This window comes from Populus trichocarpa, chromosome 2 (assembly GCF_000002775.5).
Source record: "Populus trichocarpa isolate Nisqually-1 chromosome 2, P.trichocarpa_v4.1, whole genome shotgun sequence".
NCBI classification, from domain to species: domain Eukaryota; kingdom Viridiplantae; phylum Streptophyta; class Magnoliopsida; order Malpighiales; family Salicaceae; genus Populus; species Populus trichocarpa.
The window spans coordinates 10,310,662-10,333,874 of record NC_037286.2 but is presented as its reverse complement, the minus strand read 5'-3'; the positions used below and the strand labels follow the sequence as shown (position 1 = coordinate 10,333,874).

General features: G+C 36.4%; 2 protein-coding genes and 1 long non-coding RNA gene across 4 annotated transcripts; 2 read left to right on the top strand and 1 right to left on the bottom strand.

Annotated features, from left to right (window-relative positions):
• Nucleotides 1–2,919: 2,919 nt before the first annotated feature.
• LOC7453915 (serine/threonine-protein kinase D6PKL1) lies at nt 2,920–7,966 on the top strand. Of its 2 annotated transcripts, XM_024595663.2 has the most exons (4): nt 2,920–3,274; nt 3,390–3,494; nt 3,983–5,334; nt 6,763–7,966. In XM_024595663.2, exons 3-4 carry the CDS (start codon nt 4,031–4,033, stop codon nt 7,652–7,654), a joined length of 2,196 nt encoding a protein of 731 aa, XP_024451431.1. In that variant the 5' UTR covers nt 2,920–3,274; nt 3,390–3,494; nt 3,983–4,030; the 3' UTR covers nt 7,655–7,966. The 2 variants fall into 2 exon arrangements, with proteins under 2 accessions (XP_024451431.1, XP_002302494.1); XM_002302458.4 differs by lacking the exon at nt 3,390–3,494.
• An 810-nt stretch (nt 7,967–8,776) lies between these two features.
• LOC127905026 (uncharacterized) lies at nt 8,777–9,887 on the top strand. The gene is made up of 2 exons (XR_008058636.1): nt 8,777–9,259; nt 9,436–9,887. It is a non-coding gene; the product is annotated as an uncharacterized LOC127905026 (long non-coding RNA).
• Nucleotides 9,888–12,495: 2,608 nt separating this feature from the next.
• Nucleotides 12,496–17,680, bottom strand: LOC7483797 (nitrate regulatory gene2 protein). The gene is made up of 5 exons (XM_024595856.2): nt 17,533–17,680; nt 16,302–17,462; nt 16,040–16,224; nt 14,897–15,117; nt 12,496–13,582 (listed from the first exon to the last, which is right to left on the bottom strand). Exons 2-5 carry the CDS (start codon nt 17,458–17,460, stop codon nt 12,793–12,795), a joined length of 2,355 nt encoding a protein of 784 aa, XP_024451624.1. The 5' UTR covers nt 17,461–17,462; nt 17,533–17,680; the 3' UTR covers nt 12,496–12,792.
• Nucleotides 17,681–23,213: the final 5,533 nt, after the last annotated feature.

The following is a 23,213-nucleotide window of genomic DNA, read 5'->3' as shown; positions in this document are numbered from 1 at the left end:
ACTATTTTGGCTGTCTGAAAGTTTGGTATATGAACTCTAGCTGGGAGCTAGGAACATTCCATTACTGGACGGTAAGCTAGAAAATTGTACCGGAAACCTTCTGATTGTCCAATATCAATGCTTGAAAGGGCCAAGTATTGTCAATAAATTCTTGATTATCAATTGCTAGACGAGGTTCTGGTGAAAGGTGATGCTTTGTGTTGCAGAAGCACCACTTGCGTGATACATCCAATCGCCTGAGCTTTCTCAACATCAAATGCTTTGCATCCATTCTTGACTGTCTTCTTGATTGAACAGCTTTTGAAGATTTATAGGAATGGCAAAACATAAGACAGTGAGAATTTATACTGTCAACGACTCCTACCCCACCTGTCATTTCAACATCTTCATGCTCTAGCTATCAAATGTTTTCACGGAATTAAGGTCCCCGCCGCCGAGCAATTTTCTTCGCCCGGCGACAACAGGCTCCCCTTTTGTTATCTTTTGTATTTTTGTATTTGTAATACTGAAAAAGCCTCAGGGGTATTTTCTAATCTTGACCAGCATGCTTAAAATAGAACACCGCGGCGTATGTAAGACCTACGGTGGCAAGTCAGATGCAAGATAAAGCCAAAATTAATCCAGGTCTGCTTTTGCCTAATTATGTGGTGGACCATGCCCTATATTATTATGGCAACCTCTTATTTCAGGGGATGAATCATCGGTTTTTTCTGTACAGCCACTCTTGTTTTAGCACGATAATCATTTCATTGTTGTGTAAAACCATGCATCTTTTTCTTATCTTAATTTCAGTAACTGGCAACCAAAAATATTTCTTGAATCATTGCTAGTTTCGTTTGAACTGTGGAACGGTTTGCTCCTGGAGCGTGAAGATATTTTCCAAATTTACGCCCAGCAAATTCGAGACACGTTGCATATTTCACAATATAGTAAAATTGTAATTTATCCCATGTTTTCGTTCGTCGTTTGGAAAAGAGAGAGATTTAATTTTTTTTTGACATGAATTCAGAATTAAAAAATGTTTGGTGTGACTTTTGTCAATTGATTTAATTTTTTTTTAATTTCTATTTCAAGAAATCATAAAAACAATCTTATTATAAATAACTTTATAACTCTATTATAAAATATTATAAAATTAAATAAAAAATATATGATTATAAACAACCTTTTAACTCCAATAAAATATTATTGTAAAATTAAATCAAAATTTTTATTTAATAAAAAAAATACAATTTCTAACTTCTAATTAGCAAAAAAAATAAAAAACTAAAAGATAAACCACCGTACAAAGCACTATTTATTATAATAATATTTTTTTTTCAATCAAAACTTTTTTTATCCTCTAATATTAGATTTATTTTATATTGGTTATCCTATTTTTATAACATGGATTGCAGTTTGGTAGATTAACCCGATTGACTTATTTTTTTAATTAACTTTTTTTTAATTTTATCTATTAATATTGGATTAAATCAATGCTTTTTTTAAAAAAAATATCTTTTAATATTAGATTTGTTTTTTATTGGGTTATCCCAATTCATGAAACAAGTCACATGTTTAACGAGTTAACTCGGTTGATTTATGTTTTTTTTTTTCTTCATTATTTTTTTTATCAATTTCATCCTTTAATATTGAGTTTATTAAGAATTAGACTTCATGATTTATTTATTTTGCTTTCTACTAGGTTATTACAGTTTCATGACCTATGAATAGTGATTAGTGAGTTAACTCGAGCTGATTCGGGTCGTTTTGTGTCATTTAAAAAACAATTATTTTTTTTTCAATTTTATTATTTAGCATTTGGTTGGTTGAGGATTGAGCTTTATTTTTTTATATTTGTTTTTTACAGAGATATCTTGGTTTCATGATCGGGGTTGCATGTTTTGACATTTTAACTTCGGTTAAATTGGGTCATATTTTTTAATTTTATTTTAAAGAGGTTATTTCGGTCTTATGACTCGAGTCACATGTTGTTCAACATTGGATTTGCTTTTTATTAGGTTGTCCCTGTCTTATGACCCGAGTCGTGTGTTTGGTGGGTTAACCCAGCTGACTCAATTTTTTTTAATTGATTTTTTTTATAATTTCATCATTTAATATTATATTTGATTGGAAATTAAGTTTCATGATTTGTTTTGGTTTATTTTTTATCAAATTATCCCAACCTTATGATCAAAGAATAATGCTTAATGAGCTAATTCAAGTTGACTTGATTTATTTTTGTGTAAATTTTCAATTAAAATTTTTATAAATTTCATCATTCAACATTAAATCAGATAAGGTCAATTGAGAATTGAGTTTCATAACTTATTTTGATTTGCTCTTTATGAGGTTATTATAATCTTATGGTTAGAGTCACATATCGATATGTTAATTTAGGTTAAATCAGGTTGTTGTTTTTTATGTGGTTATTTCAGTTTTATTATTTGTATAATAAATTTAACAAATTTACTCAGAATTTTTTTATTATATATTTTTAATTAATTTATTTTTTAATATTAAATTAATTAAAAATTAAATTTTATAATTTATTTCAATGTTTTTTTCATAAAATTATTTTGGTTTTATGATCTGACTTAACTCAAAATTTAGAGGACATCTTTTCTCGTTTATTTCAAGGATTAAATCTTTTATCACAAAAAGAGTAATGTTGAGTGAAATAACAATAATAATAATAAAAATTTAACACGCGCTAAACACGGGAGTGAGAAATAAAACGAAACTGGAGAATCCAAACCCGATCCTGCAAAACAAAAACGGTTCGAGAGTGAGAGAGAGGAGGAGCGTCCCCACTTCCTTTGAAAAGAAGTGTAGCTTAAAGCAGAAACACAGTGGATCCCACACCAAACACTCACTGGTCCCCACAACCTCTCCTCTCCTCTCTCCCTCAACAATTAAGAAAAAAAAAAAAGGGAGAGAGAAAAGAAAAGGGCAAAAAGAAAAGCAAACACGAGGACTGTACTGCTCCGCTGCCCATTCATACAAAGCAGCGAAAGAAAAGCAAAAGCAAATACTACTCCCTGCAACCATCAACGAAAGCTTTTGTTGCAGCTGCTGCTGCAGCAGCAGAGCCAACCTACAGCAACATTCCAGAGAGAGCGAGCGAGTAAAATTTGGAGAGATTTAAAGAGAGGAATTAAGGAGGAGCTTCGGTTTTGTTGATCAATCAGAAACCTGCAATTTTTTTTAATCTCATTTCTAAGCTTCTAGAAAGAGAGAAACAAGAAGAAGAAAGAGTTTCAGCTGTCTGTCTGTCTCTTAACAGGATTTCGCGGTACAAGATTCTTATTCTTTCTTTGCTTTTTTTTTTTTTTTTAAAACGGTGCGTTTTATTTATCCATTTTGTTTCTTTCTGTTTGTTCTCTCTGTTTCTGTTTAAATGTTGTTAGGGGTTTATTCCTTTTGCTTTGTTAAATTCCTTTTTGGGATTTCGAGATGTCTCACTGCTTCAGAATTTTGGATTCTATTGCTGCGTGGAATTGAAGGATTTTCAGGTAAGGAGTGTTGTGACGTTGCTGCTACTGGTGGTAATGGGAATAATCGCAAAGCAAGTTCACCGAATTTCCCATTTCTTTATTCTAGTTGATTGTGAATGAAGTTATAGATTTTCCGTTTCTTATTTTTATTATCGAGTTTTTAGTTGCTTGATCTAGTCCGATTTTGCGATTTTCTCTTGTTTTTTTTGTTCAGCTGCTTGTACAAAAACGGTTAGTGATTGTGTATCTATTTTGGTTTTTGACGTTTTTGGCCAGAAAATTCAGTTATGCATGAATGTATTGTTCAAATATCTAACATTTAGGAAATCAAATGAATGGAAGAGATTTAGTGACCCCGAATTGAAGATTAGCTACTAGATTGGGTCGCGGGTGAAGAATTACTATGAGAAGAAAATTTTGATTGATGATATCTGTATTTTTACTTTTTTTTTTTTTATTATTATTATGCTTAAGTGCCTAATCGACTCTTTGATCTCCATTTGCAGGTCTATTGGCTGAAGGATCCTTCCATGTAATATTACGTTGTACGGAATATGGAAAGGATTGCAGAATCGAAGGCTCTTCCTGCTAAATTGCCTGTTGCGAGTCAGGTATCGTCAAGGGCATATGTAGTGTCAGGGAGAGAAGTGAGCCAGGCACCAAAGCTGCAGACAGGTCTGGTAAGAGATGTTGCGGGTCGATTTAATGCACATCAATCTCAAATTACGGACTTTCCTGTGCCTGTTAGACCGTGGAAAGGAAAGGACTCTGCAGCTATAGAAGACGACTTAATGCTTGATGTTGTTGTGACTTCTAAGGGCAGTGGTGATTCCTTTGATGAAGGTGAACCGAGTTCTTTCTCTGGGGCTAGTCATCCACCTGAACCTATTGACACAGATCTAATAATGAAAACGGTGTATGTACCAATCAGTCAAAAGAAAGCTGAGCCTGGATGCCTTGTGAAGAGCATGTCTGTGAAGGGGCCTTTTCTAGAAGATCTTTCAATCAGGGTTTCGCCCAAAAAACCAAGCCCAGTGATTCTTTCTCCAGCAGAAAGTTTGATTGAAGAACCTAATGACTTACTTGTATTGCCTTCTCCGTTTACTGTTCCTCGTAGATCACAAAATACAGAAAACTCTCTCCTTCCACCTGATTCAGAAGAGAAGGAATGTGTGTGGGATGCCTCTTTGCCTCCAAGTGGTAATGTGAGTCCACATAGTAGCATTGACAGTACTGGTGTTGTCACAGCTATGAGCATTGTCAATAGCTGTGCCAGTACATATCGGAGTGATGTTATTACAAGTGATGGCATGCTTACTATAGATAGAAACTGTGAGAGTACAAAAGGGAGTGTTAGTGTTAGAGGGGATTCGCTTGAAAGTGCAAAGACTAGTGTTAGTAGAGCAAGTGACAGTAGTGGTCTTAGTGATGACAGTAATTGGAGCAATATTACTGGCAGTGCAAATAAGCCTCATAAAGGAAATGATCCCAGGTGGAATGCTATTCTTGCCATTCGAGCACGAGATGGAATTTTGGGAATGAGTCACTTTAGATTATTCAAACGCCTTGGGTGTGGTGACATTGGCAGCGTATATCTCTCAGAGCTGAGTGGAACTAGGTGTTTTTTTGCAATGAAAGTAATGGACAAGGCATCCCTTGCAAGCAGGAAAAAGTTGACAAGAGCTCAGACAGAAAGGGAGATTTTGCAGTTGTTGGATCATCCATTTCTGCCTACTTTATATACTCATTTTGAGACGGACAGATTCTCATGTTTGGTTATGGAATATTGTCCAGGGGGTGATCTTCACACTCTGAGGCAACGACAACCTGGAAAACATTTTTCCGAGCATGCTGCCAGGTATTTTTTTGTCTAGCAGCATTCTCGCCATTGTCTGTTATGAATAAAGCATGGTGTCTTAAGTTTTTTTTCCTTGATGTTGTTTCCTGATATGCCTTCGTTTAGCAGCATGTGATTAAAAATTAGGTTAGTAGTCGTGTGCTACTATCTATTTCTCTTTTGTTGAAGGTACATAGTTTTCAACTCTATGATAGTTTAACACTAAATGGTACCTGCATGTTATAGTTATTATAATAAACTAATTGATTGGTCAGAGCCCTTTCCTTGTTACTGAGGTCACTTCAACACCAACAACAATAATTCTCCTTGCTATGCCAAGTCAACACGTAATGACTGTAGTAAATTGCGAAGATGGAAACATAGTGTCATAGTATTTTAGTGGACAATTCATTATCTTTCCTCATGGAAGTATAAAATTAAATTTCCATGTACAAGTTGCTGTGTCTTTCAAGGTATCAGGGGTGAAAACCCAGTGAATATTAAACAAATGTTGGAAGTGGTAAGCATAGAAGAGATGTTTAAGCTTGTAGAAAATTGGATTAAATTCTAAAATGCTAAACTCAGCAGACTCATGTAGCTTACATACTAGTTATTTTCAAAATACTAAATGCAATTGTCATCCATTGATTGATGCAGTCATATTTTAGCCCATCTACTGGTGCAGGGATGGGAAATGTACGAGTTTCACCTCCTTATATTGTTAAATATCAATTTCCAATTCCCGGCCCTGTCGAAGTTTAACATGCAAGTTCCTCCCCCATGGGATGGAAGCATCACCAAACTCCTCTTTCACAATCTAAACTACTCTCCAGCCCGAGAGTGTTTTGGTTGTCTTCTACCTGACAGGATCTTGAGAATGTTGCCTCATTTATATGCTAAAGTGCTCTAGTCACTGGTGTAAGATCTCACACACAATAAGTGATGCTAGTTCACAAGAGTACCTATTCTGGATGCTTCTGAAACCAAAATATGGCTTATTTCAATATTCCAATTCCAATTCCAATGAAACGACTGACACCTATCTCTACCTCATTGTAGTCCCTATGTGTACTAAACATTCTTGCACTGGAATTTGGAAACTTGATGGAGCACATGAAGCTTCCTTCATAGACTGTTACCTATGGACTACAATGTTCAAATAATGTCCCAAACTAATAGAGCCTGATGTTAGGTTTTTGGTAACTTGGAAACAACAATAACACCTAATTAAATGAAATGTGGGGATTCCGCTGTAGTCAGATGGATTTCCTGCCATGACATTTGAGGAACAAAACAGTTTGTCCCTACAAATGCTATTTGTGCTGCAAAATGTCCTTTCCTTCTCTCCAGCTCTCCCTTCTTTGATACAATCTCCCTGTCTTCTTTTTGCCAGAATCAGTAATTTTTAGCAGAGCAGCTATATAATAATTGCTTTCTTCAAATGTGCAGATTTTATGCGGCAGAGGTTTTATTGGCACTTGAATATCTTCACATGCTTGGAGTAGTCTACAGAGACTTGAAACCTGAAAATGTCCTAGTCCGTGATGATGGCCACATAATGCTTTCAGATTTTGACCTTTCCCTTAGATGTGCTGTTTCACCCACCCTGATAAGAACATCATTTGATTCTGACCCTTCAAAACGAGCTGCTGGCGGTGCATTTTGTGTTCAGCCTGCCTGTATTGAGCCCTCGTCAGTTTGCATCCAACCTGCATGTTTTTTGCCTCGCATCTTTGCTCAGAAAAATAAGAAAAAGACCCGAAAATCTCGCCATGACCTTGGGTTGCCAGCTTGTGCACTTCCAGAGCTGGTGGCAGAACCAACAGCTGCTCGGTCCATGTCCTTTGTGGGAACCCATGAATACCTGGCCCCTGAAATTATCAAGGGAGAAGGCCATGGCAGTGCAGTTGATTGGTGGACATTTGGCATTTTCTTGCACGAGCTATTATATGGTAAAACTCCATTCAAAGGCTCAGGAAACCGAGCTACCTTGTTCAATGTGGTGGGGCAGCAGCTTAGATTCCCAGATTCACCAGCGACTGCTTATGCTAGCCAAGATTTGATCCGAGGCTTGCTGGTGAAGGAACCTCAGCACAGGCTAGGGGTGAAGAGGGGTGCAACTGAGATCAAGCAGCATCCTTTCTTTGAAAGTGTGAATTGGGCACTAATTAGGTGTAGCACACCACCTGAAGTGCCAAGACCAGTGGAGACCGAGCCCTCGCCAGGCAAGTTCGGTGCAGTTGACAAAATTGGGGTCGGCATTGTAGGCAGCAGCAGTAAAAGGATGGCAGGGACAGACATGAAGTCTGGGGGTAAATATCTAGACTTCGAGTTCTTTTAGTACAGGCCTGTTGTGCTGTATTGTAAGTGTCATTTGTTAATGTTATGAGAACATGCCTGCAGTATCCTGTTCTTATAATCACCTTCGTCATAAGAGGATAAATCATCAGTTGGAAACCTAAGAGGATAAATCTTCTGTTGGAAACCAGTAGCTTCAATTTACAGAGTAGTTTAGGTCCATTGGGTTTTATAGTGGTTGAACATCATGATCAATTTGAATCATTACAAACCTCATATTTTAGTTGAGTAGCAGTTTTAAGAACTGATGCTTTCGATCAAGTCAATGATATCAATGGCTGCCTTTTACCAGTTATATTACTTAGCAATGCTAATTTGACCATAAATTCTCATTCATCGAATGGGTTGGTTTTATTGGTGATCTCAAAACTGCAACGGTGAAAATATTCCAGTTTGTGATAGGGAGGATGATTGTACCTGTTTCTATGAAGGTACGATCCATTTCCTCGAATGGAGGTGGGCATGCCCTTGTTGTATCCATGGTGATAGAGGTGTGGATGAGTAAAAATACTTGCATATTCAGGCATGGAGGTGGATATGTTATATATCTAAAAAAAACCATGTATTTTCTTTTTGTTCTCATATTACCAAGATTAACTTTATTTGATATATAAAAAATATTTTATTCTTTTGAATAGGCTATTTAGTGTATTAAATAGAATTTAAAAAGAATGTTGACCTCCATAGAAGTTCTGCATCGAATGCAGGGAGGGGGGGTAACATCCGATTAAGATAGATATGGAGCACTGGAAACCAACTCCATAAATTATATTTTAATATTTTATTTAATAATTTAAATTATTAGATTGAGATGGTTTTGTAAAATGATTTTAAAATTTTAATAATCATGTGATGTGATATGAGTTTAAATTTTACTGATTTTATTTATTTGATATGATCAAAAATTCAACATAAAATAATATAAGATTATATAAATTTCAAGTTTATAAAGTTTGTATTTGAAAAATTATATTAATTATATTTTAAAATTTTATGTTACAGTAGTAACTGGTTACTCTGTCGAGGCAAAATGATTTCGTTTTAGAAATTTAAGGCCCGCTGCGTTCATACCTTTGTTTTGCCCTTGGTCAATTAGTTTGGTCCCCTCTCTGCACCGCTATCCTGCCATTGTTACAGGCTTTAGATGCATGCATCTGGACACCACAGGTTCACTCTCGCTGAGTAATTTCTAACCTCTTTTCAAGTCTGTCGTAGTGGTTCTTGAAAGTGATCGCCCATTCGGTGATTGTCTGACACGCCCTATATCACACCTAAAACCATCTTGTATCTGATCTGACACTTGCACTGTGATGTGTTGTCTTGCTCAAATAGATTCGATAACTTCTACTGATCATGAAGGCTTCGTGAAATTCCTTAGTCTAATTCCTCCTACAGGAAATTCTTCTTCTTCCTCCTCCTGTTTTTTGTCTAGTGCCATTTATTGACATCCATTTGCTTACAAGCACACCCAGCGATCCCAGAACATCTCCTCAGCTGTTTCCAGCTAACATGTTCTTGTCACTGCCAGGCATCGGAAAACTAGATATAATAATTGGCGAAGTAGGACGAGTTGGCTTAAAAATGACAGGTTTTTCCTTCTTTCCATACTTTGACTGCTCATAGAGTAGGAATAATTAGAAGCATTCTAAAAAGAAAATAGAAATAACCAGAATTGAGAATTCTTAGGTATAAATATTTTTATTATTTTTTATGGGTCATGGTTTTTATCTTATTTTTCATCTTTGTATCTGTTTTTTTCTTCAGGTAAACCCTTGAAATAGCTGATAAAATTTTCGGAATCTCTAGTTCAGTAACAGGATTATTTAACTCGAGTTAGTGAGCAGCATTTGATCCCGCAACAAAACTCCAACGGATACCAAGTGTTTTGGTAGAATCCTTCTATTACCGCAGTATAAAGAAGACAAGTAGAGGCTTCGGATCCAAGACAAGAAAAATACAAAAAGCAACTGAATATTTTTTTCTAGGTTGAATTATCTAATAATTGTAGTTTGAAAAGATGACTGCAGTTTGCTTTTCAACAGCGCTGTTGTCAATTTGTCAGTGCGGATCCAATATATATGCTGCAGCCTTGTCAGGAAAGAGTGAGAGCCTGTTTAGGAGAGCCTGTCTGCTAAACTGCCTCTTCAATTATATTGTTATTGTTTAGGTTTATTGCTCGCTGGTGAAATAAAAAATCATTGCCATTAAAAAGCTAATATTACTGGCTCAGCTGCAGCATCCTTATTTATTTATTTATCTGTGCTCTGCTACCTGTCAAATCAATTTTTTTTAATAAAATATGTGTAAGTAGCTGTTAACACATTTTCTAGCATTAACAAAATTTTTAATTGTAAATGTACATAAAAACATTTATAAATATATGTCACAACAAATGTTAAAAATAATTATTAATGCTAATTAAAAACTATATAGATAATTTAAGAGATAAATGCAAATTAAAAAAATATAGTTTTCAGTTTTTTATTTAATTATATAACAATAAAATTATTTTTTATAATTTAATTATATAACAATGACTCTACTCTGGTTAAATAAAACTCATTAATACTAAGATTATTTTTTTTATTGTTAGATTATGGTTAACCACAACTTTTTTTTTCTCTCAAATTCAGGGACTGAAAGTTAAACAAAATAAAATTTAGGATCAAAATTTAAAATTTTAAAAGTAAAAGATCAGAAAAAAAACTCAATAAAAAATATATGTACTGACACATATTTTTTTTTGTTATGAATTTGGGATTGATTATAATTTTTTTTTGTTGTCAATTTGTTTTTTTTTTAATTATGTCGCTATGCTATAAATTCAAATTATATTTAATTCAAGTTTCAATAAAAAAAACTCTTGATTCACAAATCATCACAAACGGTACAAGTAAAAGATCCAATAAAAAACAATTGGTAAAAAATAAAACACTATTGAAATCTACTATAAATTATGAGATAGTTACCGCTCCAGTAGTAAAACACCGAGGAGATTTAATTTGTTTTTTTTTTAATATATATGTATATATATATAATTTGTAACTGTAATAAACTCCCTATAACTGTGCTTGAGATTATCTAATCTCAACCACTAGGTGCTTTTGTTTTTTTTTTCTCTTCCTTCACTTTTTGCCTCTCTCAGTGGGGATGGAAATCTGAAAAGGATGGTTTCAAGAAGCAAATTCAGACTTCGTCTCAGTAATTTGTTTTTTGTTGTAACGACCAAGGTATTTTCTTAGTCAGCTTCAAGCACCGATATGCAATTCTTCAGCCACAAGGGTGTCTTTGGTATTCCTGTTGTTATTGTGATTGTGATTTTAAAAAAATTAAATATTTTTTAATTGAGGCTATTTTGAAAAAATATATGTTTGGTTAAAACTGTGGTTGAAATTAAGGTTGAGCAAAAAGTAGTTTAATGTGTTTGGTTAAAAAAATGCTTTTCAAATTGAGGTTATAAAATAATTAAAAAATATTTTTAATTTAAATATTATAAATTTAACTATTATTATTACATCATAAAATAAATAATATTGATATCAAATATTTTTTATTATTCCATTAAACTATATGCAATGTCATCACATACGAAATCTATTATTACAATGACTATATTTTTCATGGTTTCTTAAGCACACAACAACAAAAACTGAATTTTTTGTTACGTCATCAAGCGATTTCCTTCTAATTTTTTGAATAAAACACAATTAAAATAAAAATAAAAACTAAAATTTTTTTAACTTGGTTGGACCCGGTAAGAACATAATTGGAATTGCGATCAAATTCCACAAATGCTACGTCATCATGCAATATTCTTCTAATTTATGTATTGTTATTAAATAATATTAAATGCTAGTTTTTCGACTAAAACTCAATTTTTTTAAAAAAAATTTACAATTTCATTACGTACAAAATTCATTGGATAAGAACTACAGTTTTCATGATTTTTTGAGCGTGCAATAAAATTAGGTAAAATATTATTAGAAATAAAATTGAGATTACAGTACGAGTAAATTTAATTCACCTTAAACTAATTTTTTTAAAAAACAAAAAAAATATTGTTCACGTTCACGTGAATAGCGTGAGTGAAATCACTTAACTGCATTGGTTTTTTAGGAAAAAAAAAAGTTCACGGAACAGTGCGAGTGAATTACAATTCACTCGCACTGTTCACTCTACAGTGGAGCCATGCTCCACTGTTAAGGTTTCTCCCAGACGAGATGTTGCTTCTCCGAAACCTCTAGTGCCATGTGGGTCTTACGTGCTTAAAGCACTTTTATTTTCTTAACCAAACATTTATTAGCGTGGCTGCGGGTGAACGTTACCAAACAAGCACTTACAAGTCCATTCATAAATTCATGAATAAATTTCCTACTCATAACCGATTTCTCATAACCGATTTCTCTCTTGAGCTAATTATATCTCAAGGTTACCAGTTGTGCTTTTAGTTCTTGGTTATGAAAAAAAAAAGGTGAGAAATTGATAATAGATGATTTCCAAAATAGTCAAAATCATCGCAGATTTTGTGGGCCGAGACGTGATCATATAAATGTTCAGGATCCACATGGGATCGTGATGCTCAGTAAAAAAATGTGCTCATGAGCTGTTCGTCTCGTTCGACTCAGTTTTCGAAAAAGAAAGGTAAGGGTAAGCGAGTGCTCATTTCCAGAAAGCATCCCGAACTTTAGCGGAGCCAAACCGAGCCCACGCATGATGAATTAACCGGTCCCCGAGAGGGCAGTGGTCTCAAAGCTCTCGAGCTATAAAATCCACTTTACAAGGTAACAAATGCCAGGAGCTAAAGCAGTAAAGGCAAAAATCACGAGCAAAAAGAAGTTGTATAATTTGTTAATCATGCTGAAACTGTGAACCTCCGATACAACAATCCAGGCAAATTCCTGTACAGAGACATCTCCCCCCCTTCAAACTTACAAGGATGATAAAACCGCAAAAAAGTTTCCTATATTTACATGTCAACCCCCCCTCCCCCCTCCCCAAACAAAAAAAAAAAAGAAAAAAGAAAAAAGAAAAAAGAAAAGAGACTAGATATAAGAGCCCACAGCCAAAAAATTCCCAGCCCTCATGAATTTCCAACTCACCACAAAGGTAAATTATGTATAACTATTTGATAGTGTGGGAACGGCTGCATACCAATTCAAGTGCCTCCATAAACAAGGAAGAAAAACTAGTCAATGCCTGAAAAACTCCAGGAAGGCCTGTCTGAAGATTATTCAGTGTCATTGCTCGTGTCACCTCCACTGCCTTCGCATGCCTCAGCATCTCATCTTCCACGCGCCTTTGACAAGATACAAGCTCTGATTTCTTTTCAGCCAGTGGATCACGAGCATCCAATACCTGTCCATTATCGGATCCACCAGTATCAGGGAGTCCAATACCAACCATGGAGTATGAGTTGTAGAACTTCCTTTCTATGCTACGAAGAGAAGAAGCCTTCTTTTCCAGCTCCTTCGATGCAGTATCAGTTCGCTTTTTAATCTTGAGCTCTTCTGCTTGTTTCATAGATATCACATGAACAACATTGATAAAGCTCTTGATGGCTTCGGAAGCAACCGTGTCAGGGACACGGTCAATGGCAAGCTTCCACTCATCAAAGAAGGCATATACATCAGAGGGTTCCATGTTGGCGTTCATGTTGTCACTGCTTACAGGAATAAGGGTGAGCTTGAACCAGCCATGAATGGATTGAATAAAGTCCCGTTGGAACTTTATTTGGTGGCAGAAACTTAAATGCCAAGCAGAAACAGCTGACTCAAGGTCACGAGTAGCCTGCTTGTGCAATTCAGAAGTTGAGTCACCCTTGGCTGATTGGTTCATAAGACCACGAACTTGCTGCACAATGTGATGCTGAACTTCATGGTACTGGTGCATTGACCTCCACATGCACATGAACCTGCATTCAAATCAGATGCATAAATATATGGTCTGCATGGATGTCATTTTAGCAGCCCATAATTTCATCATTCAAATACAAAGACAACAAGCTGCCATAGAGACATGGTGCAAACGATGTTACTCAAATATATCTGATTAGATTATGATTGTCGAGTCACTGCTGGGTTCGCAGTGGGGGGGGGGGTGTAAAACTCATTGGTACAGCAATTAATGCTTTTCCCACCTCTAGGTTAAGAGCTGAATATAGTAGTTGGACCATAATTCAGGGGTTTTCGTCTTAAATACTGTCAAAAGAACTGCATTTTCAAAATCCTTTCCTCTATAGAAAACGGCAGCACCAGAAACTAGCATCGCCCAACTGGAGGCAATTGATAGTTGATCATAAAGCCTTGTAAGGTAGCTGGAAGCTACAAATATGTAAAATGAACCAACGGATGTAAATATGGAACACAATCTACAGTAGCCTTCTCCAGGACTATTTATCAAAAGGTAATATATTGCAGTTGAGAGCAATCAAAGCCCTGATAATGCTATGACATGTGTCCGAAGAGCAGCCTAGTAATTAATAGTTTCTGGACAGTTAATGAAATCAAAATTACCAACCTAGCAGTAAAATGCTTGTTGACTTAGTTTACCATGTTAAGAAACGAGGCTAACAATCCAGTAATCTACAATGGTCGGTCATATCATACTTCCAAGTCCATTGCACCTAACTCTCCACCCATCAATTACCTTTAATCTGAAAAGGTCCCACCAATCAGATGAAACAAAATCATTGGGAGGTGCAGGGTTGGGCAACTGCCTGATTTTGAGAGGTAGATTGACAATGGATAGTCAAGGAAACCGGACAGCAATGCACATGTGGATAAAGACTGGATGAAGCAACTGGCATTCCAGTGCTATCCCCTTATAATGCTTCACCCACCAAGGCAAGCGCAAAGGTCTCATCTCATGAGGGGATATGAGATTATGAAAGTCAGGATTTGCGAGGATATGAGATTATGAAAGTCAGGATTTAATTCAGTCAGCAATATGAACCCAGAACAAAAGCGAAAAGGCACTCTCCGAGTGGAAAAATACAGGTGGAAGATGCCTCTTTTAAGAATGTACTAGTGGCTTTACTAGAAACAGTTCTTGATTATATCAGTAGTTTACGAACTTGACCAAGGCAACAGGAATAAGAAACTGCATTGAATTAAGGTTAAAAGTTAAGTGGCCTCACAACCACCAGAATTTTTTTATGCAAATAGATCTCATATTTTACGTATAAAAATAACTTTCTTATAAGAGCTAAAAATATGAAATGGCATACCCACGACAGAGTTCAACCAGCTGAGGAACAAGATCACTGTCTCTAAGACCAATGATTGCAGTTGAGGTGGTAGAAACAGCCTGAGATGTGACAATAATCAGAGATTGCAGTCTTGCTATTGCAGCGTGGGTCTTGTCTAGCTTTGCTCCATCCCCCTTGTATTCCTGACTTTGTAGTGTTGACAGCTTCTTCTCGTGCTCAATCTTAGCACCTTCTCTAGCCTAAAAAGGCACATTAACAATTTGTTCTATGCATTAGCACTCATCAACACACATTCCAAACACAGCTGGAGGCTAAAATTCAGATGCAATTATGCAACAAAAAAAATGCATCAACTTGATGGGGAAAAGGTGCCCTGGTTAGCTAGACCGACCACAAACATGTTCCTAGAGAAAAACACAAGCAGGCCTAGTCTTTCTGACAGGTTTCAAGGGCATCCTAGTCATTGTAAATGAAAGCAATAGACAGATAATTTGCATTAAAAGATAATTCAAGGACAGTGGCAAGCCATCCTAACAAAGAATTGTTAACATCAGCTGGGATTTAACCTGATTGGCACGTTTAGACAGTCCATGCACTTACTACATGCAAACTTCAACACAAGGGGTTCTCACGCGCTTGTTTATACACGAATAGCATCAACAATCACTAATCCGGGAAATGCCCTAACCAGAAATGATGATGATGATGATGATGATGATGATGATGATGATACATCATACACGTCACAGTAAAGGCAAGAAGAACCCATCACATAATTAATAAGATTGGACGGGGGCATTCTCGTCAAAAAAAAGTCCCCATGGTAAACTACTAACGACAAAGGGCCAGAAAACTGCGGTAGACTTACGCTAGCCTCACTAGTGCATATTTTAATACCCCTTAAAACATCAATTAATTACATATGGTAAACCAAGATACGAGAGGGAAGGGAAACGAAAACCAAAAATGGTAAAAGAGTGATGCTAATTTTACAAAAACTCAAAAAAAAAAAAAAAATAATAATAATTTCACAACTGTTCAATTAATTTGTGGCAACTAGTCTACCTTATTCGATGAAGGAGGTTTTTAGGGGGGCAAGTGAATTGGGTAAAAAACTAGGCTAGCATTATGATATCATAGTACAATTTTTGCAAAGCATACCTTAACTTCCTCATAGAGTTTCTTCTCCCAAGCCAACAACCGTTCCATTGTAGAACAAAGACTCGTTGGACCACCAGTTTGATTCAGTGAACCGGTATCGAGGCTATACTTAACGGCCAAAGGCGGTTTCGAAGTCCAACTGGAGCTCAAGTTACTCAAAACACTACTAGAATGATACACAGTTTCTGCAACAATTGATAAATTAATCAAAATTAAACAATAAATAAAGCCTCGCCTCAAAAAGAAAAGGGATTTTACTCACTCTTCAGTTGCCGGAAATTTCTATCGAGCTCAAGCATCTCCGAAACCTGATCCCCAGCTGCGGCCGCCTTGTCAAAATTCTCCTTAATGGCATCAACAATCTCTTTCAAATCCTTATGTCTCACCATTTTCATAGTAGATGTCTCTCTAGTCCTATAACTGGTCGTCGACGATCCCGCCTCAGACTTATTATCTGACTTACCAAATCCATTATCAGCTTGTTGTGATTGCGGTTGCGGTTGCTGCTTCGATCCGAAATTAGACCGGGTTTCCATCTCGGATTTGAAATCTGTATCATTATCTTCTTCATCTGATGATGTTGTTGTCTTGCTATAATTATCGTGATCTCCCCATTCACTGCATTGAACTTCCTCTTGCTCCGTCTCGCTATAAATTTGTTGCTGCTGCGGATATTGCTTTTTCTTAAAGAAATCATACTCCGACAATCTCTCCGTTTCGGTTTCTGTTGCGACACCCTCATCTTCATCTGATGACGACCCATCATCAGTATCTAAATGGTGTTGGTGCTGGTTGTAGTGGTTTTGGTTGGCTTTTCGAGCGAAGAATTCTGAGTCTGGAGGCGAAGGAGGGTAGAAATTTTCCCAATTCCATACAGAAGAAGCTTGAGAAGGCGTGGTAGAATAAGTTGAACGATTTTGAAAAGCTGTTGGATATTCAAAATTCGATTTCGGAGAAACTGAAGGGCTTGTTTCTGAAAGAATATGAGGAAGCTTCGGAGGCTTGCTGCGGCGGTGGCGATTAGACTTAGACTTAATACTTGAAGAAGAAAGAATATGAGGAAGTTTAGCGCTAGCTATCGTAGGAGAAGGAGAAAATGGAGGAGGTGGCGGCGGCGGCGAGTGGAGGGAAGGTGAAGGGGAAGGAGGGACACGTGGAGGGATGAGATTGGTGGGAGGAGGTGGGGTGGATGTTGTGGCAGGGTGGAGGAAGACAGCGGGGGTTTGTTCGGAGACAGAGAGGGATTCACCGGCGGCGAAAGCGCAGAGAGCTGAGCCTGTGACTCGGAGTGAATGACAGTAATCTGCGTGTGCAGCAGCTAAGTGGTGGCGGGCGTAGACTGCCTCTTTCATTAGGCGGCGCCTCTCCTTGCACCGCCGTACCGTGTCCTCGTTGTCTAGCTTGGAGGCCGTGCAACCCATTCCTAGAGAACAAAGGGAAATGGAATGTAAAGAATAAAAAGAGTGAAGTTTATCCAGGTAAGTAGAGAATACCGCTTAAGCAGGTGGTGGCGCCTGAATTCAGAGAGAGAGAGAAAGAGAGAGAGAGAGTGGAGTGCTGGAGAGTGAGATGTTACAGCAGGTGCTCACTGGGCTGTTTAAGTCCCCGTCTGCTACATTTTCTCTGTTTTTTTTTCTTTGAATTTGTGATTAAATATATATATATATATTAAAAATAATAAACGCCCGACCAAAACCATCATTATATTTCTTTTTTACCTGTAATTTTGATTGTTACAGCAAAAACGAAAAAATATTTTTACAACGTAGAAAAATCCAACAAAAAGATTTGTACAGGCAACGTCACTATAGACAGCACGTACATATTTCTTCACAAGCAATCACTATGGAGTATGGACAGCGTGTTGATTGTTGTGCAGAATAAAGTAAACATATATAGTAGTACCCTCCTCTTCTTCTTTTCTTCTATCAGCGTTACCCTTACACTTTCGAGCTCAAATAAATCCCACTAAATATATTAACTCAGAGGTAAAAACTGATTAAAATCTAATTAAAAAAACAATTTAATCTTGACGTGTCAAAACCTCGAAATTGGTTGGAGAATGCTATGCCCATCAAAATGAATTTAAATTATGACTTTAATAGTTTTTATAATATAATCGTTCAAGAGCAAATGCTAGCATGGAAAGGTAGAGATGCATAGATATTCCGCAATAAGTGGATCCTTTGTGAGTGATTGAGAACGGTGAAAGGGGTGTCTTTTTTATTTACTTTACTTTATCCCCACTTCCACCTTTCTATTCCATGGTCTAATTAGTCATTGTTTGTTTTTGTTTTAAAAATTGTTTTTTTATATTAAAAATAAATTTTAAAAAATAAAAAATATATATTATTTTAATATATTTAAAAAACAACACTACAAAAATCTTCTACATTACTTTACTGGACCCAACCACCTCAGCCCATCTTTTGTTATTGTTATCTTTTCAAAGGAAAGTTTTTGCTTTCAAACTTTCATCCTGGGACCTCATCTGTATACAGTGTCTTGCACTTGCCTAGGGTTCCAGGCACTCCATAGGTGAATTGACGATGGGAAAAGTTCTCTTTCACAGTATCTTGCCTTCGTGTTTTGGGCCTTTTCCAATCCTTTCAGACCCCAATCTGCTTAGGACGTTTGGTCAGCATCCGATTCTTCATGAGATCAGATCTTTCTTTCAACATGTTCCTTGTCTTTATTTTCTTTGGGCAGCTTCTGACCAAGGGTTTTTCCACTTCTTTTTTCTTAATTGGGATCGGCGGAGATAGTGGCCAAACTGCCCGGTCCTTTCTTGTCTTCTATCTGTCATCGAATCCGAACCAGAATGGTAGTCTGGGAAATTACATACCGTGACTGAGCTTTGTAGCTGTGGAAAGCTTACTCTTTTCATTGCGATTTAAATGCTAACAGTTGAAATACCGATTGGTACTGTTCTTCCCCTGAAAATAATGCCCTGTGGGACGACCAAGTTCAGGACCTTTTTTATTTATTGTTTTTTTAAACCTTAAAAACAGTCCACAGTGAGCCCAAACTTGCTGCGTTAACTGTAAACAGGGAGGTGTAAAAGCTGCAACAAATGAATAATTTTCCCTGAATTTAGATGATCAACAGCGTCCACGAGAACTACAAAAGGTGGAAAGCAGGCAGATCCATGGCGAGCAGCAATCCAAAGAAAATGATGAGCAGTATTACTGTTTTCATTTAAAAAGCAAACCAAGGTGGGCCATTTTCCCAGACCCGACTCAAGCAGGGTACACACTTATTTCTGTGGGACCAACAGCAAGCAAGAGGCATCAAGATGATGAACAGGGGCTTCAATCAGTAATCAAGAAAGATAGACACAAACTTGCCACCTCACTTTCCCTCCCTCGGGAGAGCCTTGATGTGTTTTTTAGCTAAAAGGGATACAATCTATGTGATAAATCCTACTTTGCCAGACTGTCTATTTTTAGTTGATCTTAGTTTTCTTTACCAAGCTCAATTGACTTTTTTTTAATTTTATTTTTAAAAAAGAAAGAGCTAATAGTTTCTTCAGGCTTTCCCACTGGGTCCAATGGGAAACTCGATGAGCGTTGAGCTACGCATCGAAGATAGCCCTCCCCACTCTATATCCCCTCTACAAAGTTTTGAGCTCAAGGATCCCAAGTTTTAGAATCCCAAGCTTTGGGTCGCATGTTTGAATTGGAATCAATGGTATAAAATTTGCTTGTAATATGATAAATCCTTCTCCGACCACGTTTGATTTTATCTTAAATGCCTACATCCTCTGTCCCCAGAACAGGAAACCCAACACAAAGCAAACTCCCCATGAAGAAGACACCTCTTAACTTCGAGTATCATCTCTTAACTCAAACCCACTAATCTCTATCGCCCATTCTTTTTCTCAAAGATGATGCAGAAGCTAGAATCCTAATCGTCCACGAAGAAAGGCAAGCAAAAGGATGAGGGAAAAGAAGAGGAAAAGTAGGGGGGAAATACATTTAAAAGCAACCAACCATTAGCAAGAGGGCATACATTTTCCACAAGTGAGGTGAGGTCCCACCACCACAATTTCTTTTGCCAAACAGCTAGCACAAAAAAAGAAGGATCTGTCTTGTGGAATCACAACAAGTCATCGAAATTACCTTACGAGACTTTTTAGCTCAACACTTATTACTGGCTTGAGAAACCCTTTCAAGTTTTTTACCTGAGAAATCCAACGTGGTTGACTGGCACGTGCCAGTTGCACGTGCTTCTCTGATACAACTTGTTCGACCGAAGTTGGAATGGTAGCAGCACGGTTTGGCGTAGCCTCGAGTGTTTCATGGCAGTGCTACTGCTGTGGAAGGGTTGGTCACGTGCGGCCGGTTCTTGGTAAGACCAAGATTCCCAAACAACCCCGCCATGACTGTGAATATCAAGATTAATCCTTCCGGCGCATCAATTAGAAAACATGGCATCCATCAGCAAAAGTAATGGGAGCTTGATATGCTCATCCAGGCGTATTCAAGTGATAATAAAATAAGAGAAGAGATAACTGGATTGGTATGACTATATTTTCCCACCTGTTTGTTCTTGTACTGAACTTTTTCATGTTCAAAACCACCAAAGTTTTGTGCGGGGGCATGTGTTCAATTTTCCAAAAATAAAATCCTTCTTCATATTCAAAGAACTTCACATGAAAAAGAAACAGGGTTCAAAATTGCTCGAGGGATTTAGCAATATCCCTCGTTTGCGATGCTGAGGAATATTCTTAACTTGGACTGCTCACAGTAGAAAAACACTGCTGTTGAAAATGTTTTTGAAGCCCAGCTGACTGTAGCACGGGTCGAATCTGGATCCAAATATATATATGAAAACGCGTTCTGCTATTGTAAATGTTGGCAAGCTGATGCCAGTACGTATCAGAATGAATACAAATAATAAAAATCCATAAGAAAATAATACATGCCTACAGATATGAATCATGAAAATAACACCCTTGACGAGTTGAGCTGCATGAAATAGCTAAAATCATTACAATGACTACTAAACATACGCTACGTTTCTTTTTCACCGGTTTTTGTGTTTCACAAACATATGCTTTTGTGTTTGTAGTGAAACAACACAGCAAAGTATTTAGTAATAAATTAAATTGTGTTTTATATTATAGAGCCCATTAAAAAATTGAGTTTGAAACATAGTTTTTATAAAGTAGTTTTTACATGTTTTTTTAACTAAGTTTCATAAAACTTTGTTTATTTTTGCATTTTAAAAGCATTTATGAAAAAAATTAAAAATTTTTTATTTTTTTCTTTGCTTCAAATTAATATATTTTTGGTGTTTTCAGATCATTTTGATGCGCTAATATCAAAAATAATTTTTTAAAAATAAAAAATATATATTATTTTGATACATTTCTAAGTAAAAAACATTTTGAAAAGTAACCGCAATCACACTTGCACCAAACATTTTATATATATTTTTTGCTATATATAAACTTTAATTATAATTTTTATCAAATATGTATCTAAATTTAAATCATAACAACAAAAATTATCTAAAAAAAACACACTTATTATAAGACTTTAAACAAGCACAGACGCAAACAAGTACCAAACTACGCAAGCTGATGGAATTTGACTTGGCTAGAGAAAAAGGGATTCAGGACTGCACATAGAAAAACAAGCTATTGTTAACAGAAGCCACCAGAGCAAAAAGTTTCGTAGCACTAATAAACATAATAATCACGTCATTTTAAGTAAATATCAATAAACCTATGGAAGCGAGCCATAAAATCTGCTTCTTTGTATCACATTCCATCAATATTCAATTCACAGTCAATAAACCGAAAGAGCAGCTTCCGAAGAGCAGCCAAACGAGCAAAATTAATAGCCTTAATGTAGTGTTTTGTATGCTGTACAGTAATGGACTATACGTGACTTTTTTTTTGGATTTGTACGGTGCACTGTATACGATTCAAAAATTAATTTTTATAATATTCCAGAAGAGAAATTTATTACTAATATACTAAAATGATTCAATATTTCTGTTACTGTTTACGTAACGTAATATACTAAAAAGATTTAGTGTCCTTGTTACTGTTTACATAGACACAAAGTATTGTGGATTGGAGCAGTGTAATGGCAGCCCAGCCCTTGACACAAAAAGTTGCAAGGGAGGGGTGAGGTTGTCTTTTAGCTGGGGTGCATTTGACATTGAAGGGATGGGCGAGGAGAAAATATTCAGCACAAGTTTTGGTGCGACTGCAAACCATGAGGAGCGGGCACCTGGCGATGGCGCTGCCCACGCAAGGACACCTAGCGCTTGGGTTGCCCGACCCTTGCGCAGGGCATACCCGAACGCCACCTGGCACTTGGGAATGACGTTCCCAAGCGCTTGGGTCTGCCCTCGCATTGGAGCCGCCCAACCGCCACTTGGCGCAAGGATAGCCCTAACGCCACGTGGCATTTCCCATTGTTATTATAATATTGTTACTTATAATAAAAATAGTATTATTTATACCATAACTGATAATATTTTTAGTATTCATACTATTAATTATAAATAAAATAATAATATTTATAGCACAAATACGAATATTTTAAATTTTAATAATAATAATAATATTTTTTAACGCAAATACTATTCATTATACAAATAAAACTATTTTTCAAAGTAATACTTTTAATTATAATAAAAATTAAAATATTTATAACACAAATAATACTATTTTTTATAGTAATACTTTTAATTATAGAAAAAATTAAAATATTTAAAATCCTTCATCAGGACCCGATAGAATTGGGTCACGCTAGACCCATTGAGCTAGGTATATGACGACGAACCCAAGACAATTGGGTCCTGCCTCGGACCCAAGATAATTGGGCCCTTTGCCATGACCCAATGCTCCACGTGGCACTTGGGCTGCTTCAATGTGAGGGGTCGACCCAAGCGCCACCTGGCACTTGGGTCTTGGCAAACGACTCGATTGGCTATTGTAGCCCCATAGCCACGTGGCGCTCGGGTCCGGATGCGTCCACGCCCAACTACATGTATGTTTGGATAATAATATGTGTCATAAATATTATTTTTTCTCTTATAATTCAAAGTATTCACATCAAAAATATTATTATTTGTGTTATAAATATTATTATTTTTATTATAATTCAAAGTATTGATAGAAAAAATATTATTATGTGTTGTAATCATCCTTGAA

Excerpts from the sequence above, each read along its gene's own strand:
- LOC7453915 (XM_002302458.4), top strand. The coding sequence starts at position 4,031 with ATGGAAAGGATTGCAGAATCGAAGGCTCTTCCTGCTAAATTGCCTGTT. Across the intron at positions 5,335-6,762 it reads TTTTCCGAGCATGCTGCCAG|ATTTTATGCGGCAGAGGTTT; the intron begins GTATTTTTTTGT and ends TCAAATGTGCAG.
- LOC7483797 (XM_024595856.2), bottom strand. The coding sequence starts at position 17,460 with ATGGGTTGCACGGCCTCCAAGCTAGACAACGAGGACACGGTACGGCGG. Across the intron at positions 16,225-16,301 it reads AAATTTCCGGCAACTGAAGA|AAACTGTGTATCATTCTAGT; the intron begins GTGAGTAAAATC and ends CAATTGTTGCAG. Across the intron at positions 13,583-14,896 it reads CTGGTTGAACTCTGTCGTGG|GTTCATGTGCATGTGGAGGT; the intron begins GTATGCCATTTC and ends ATTTGAATGCAG.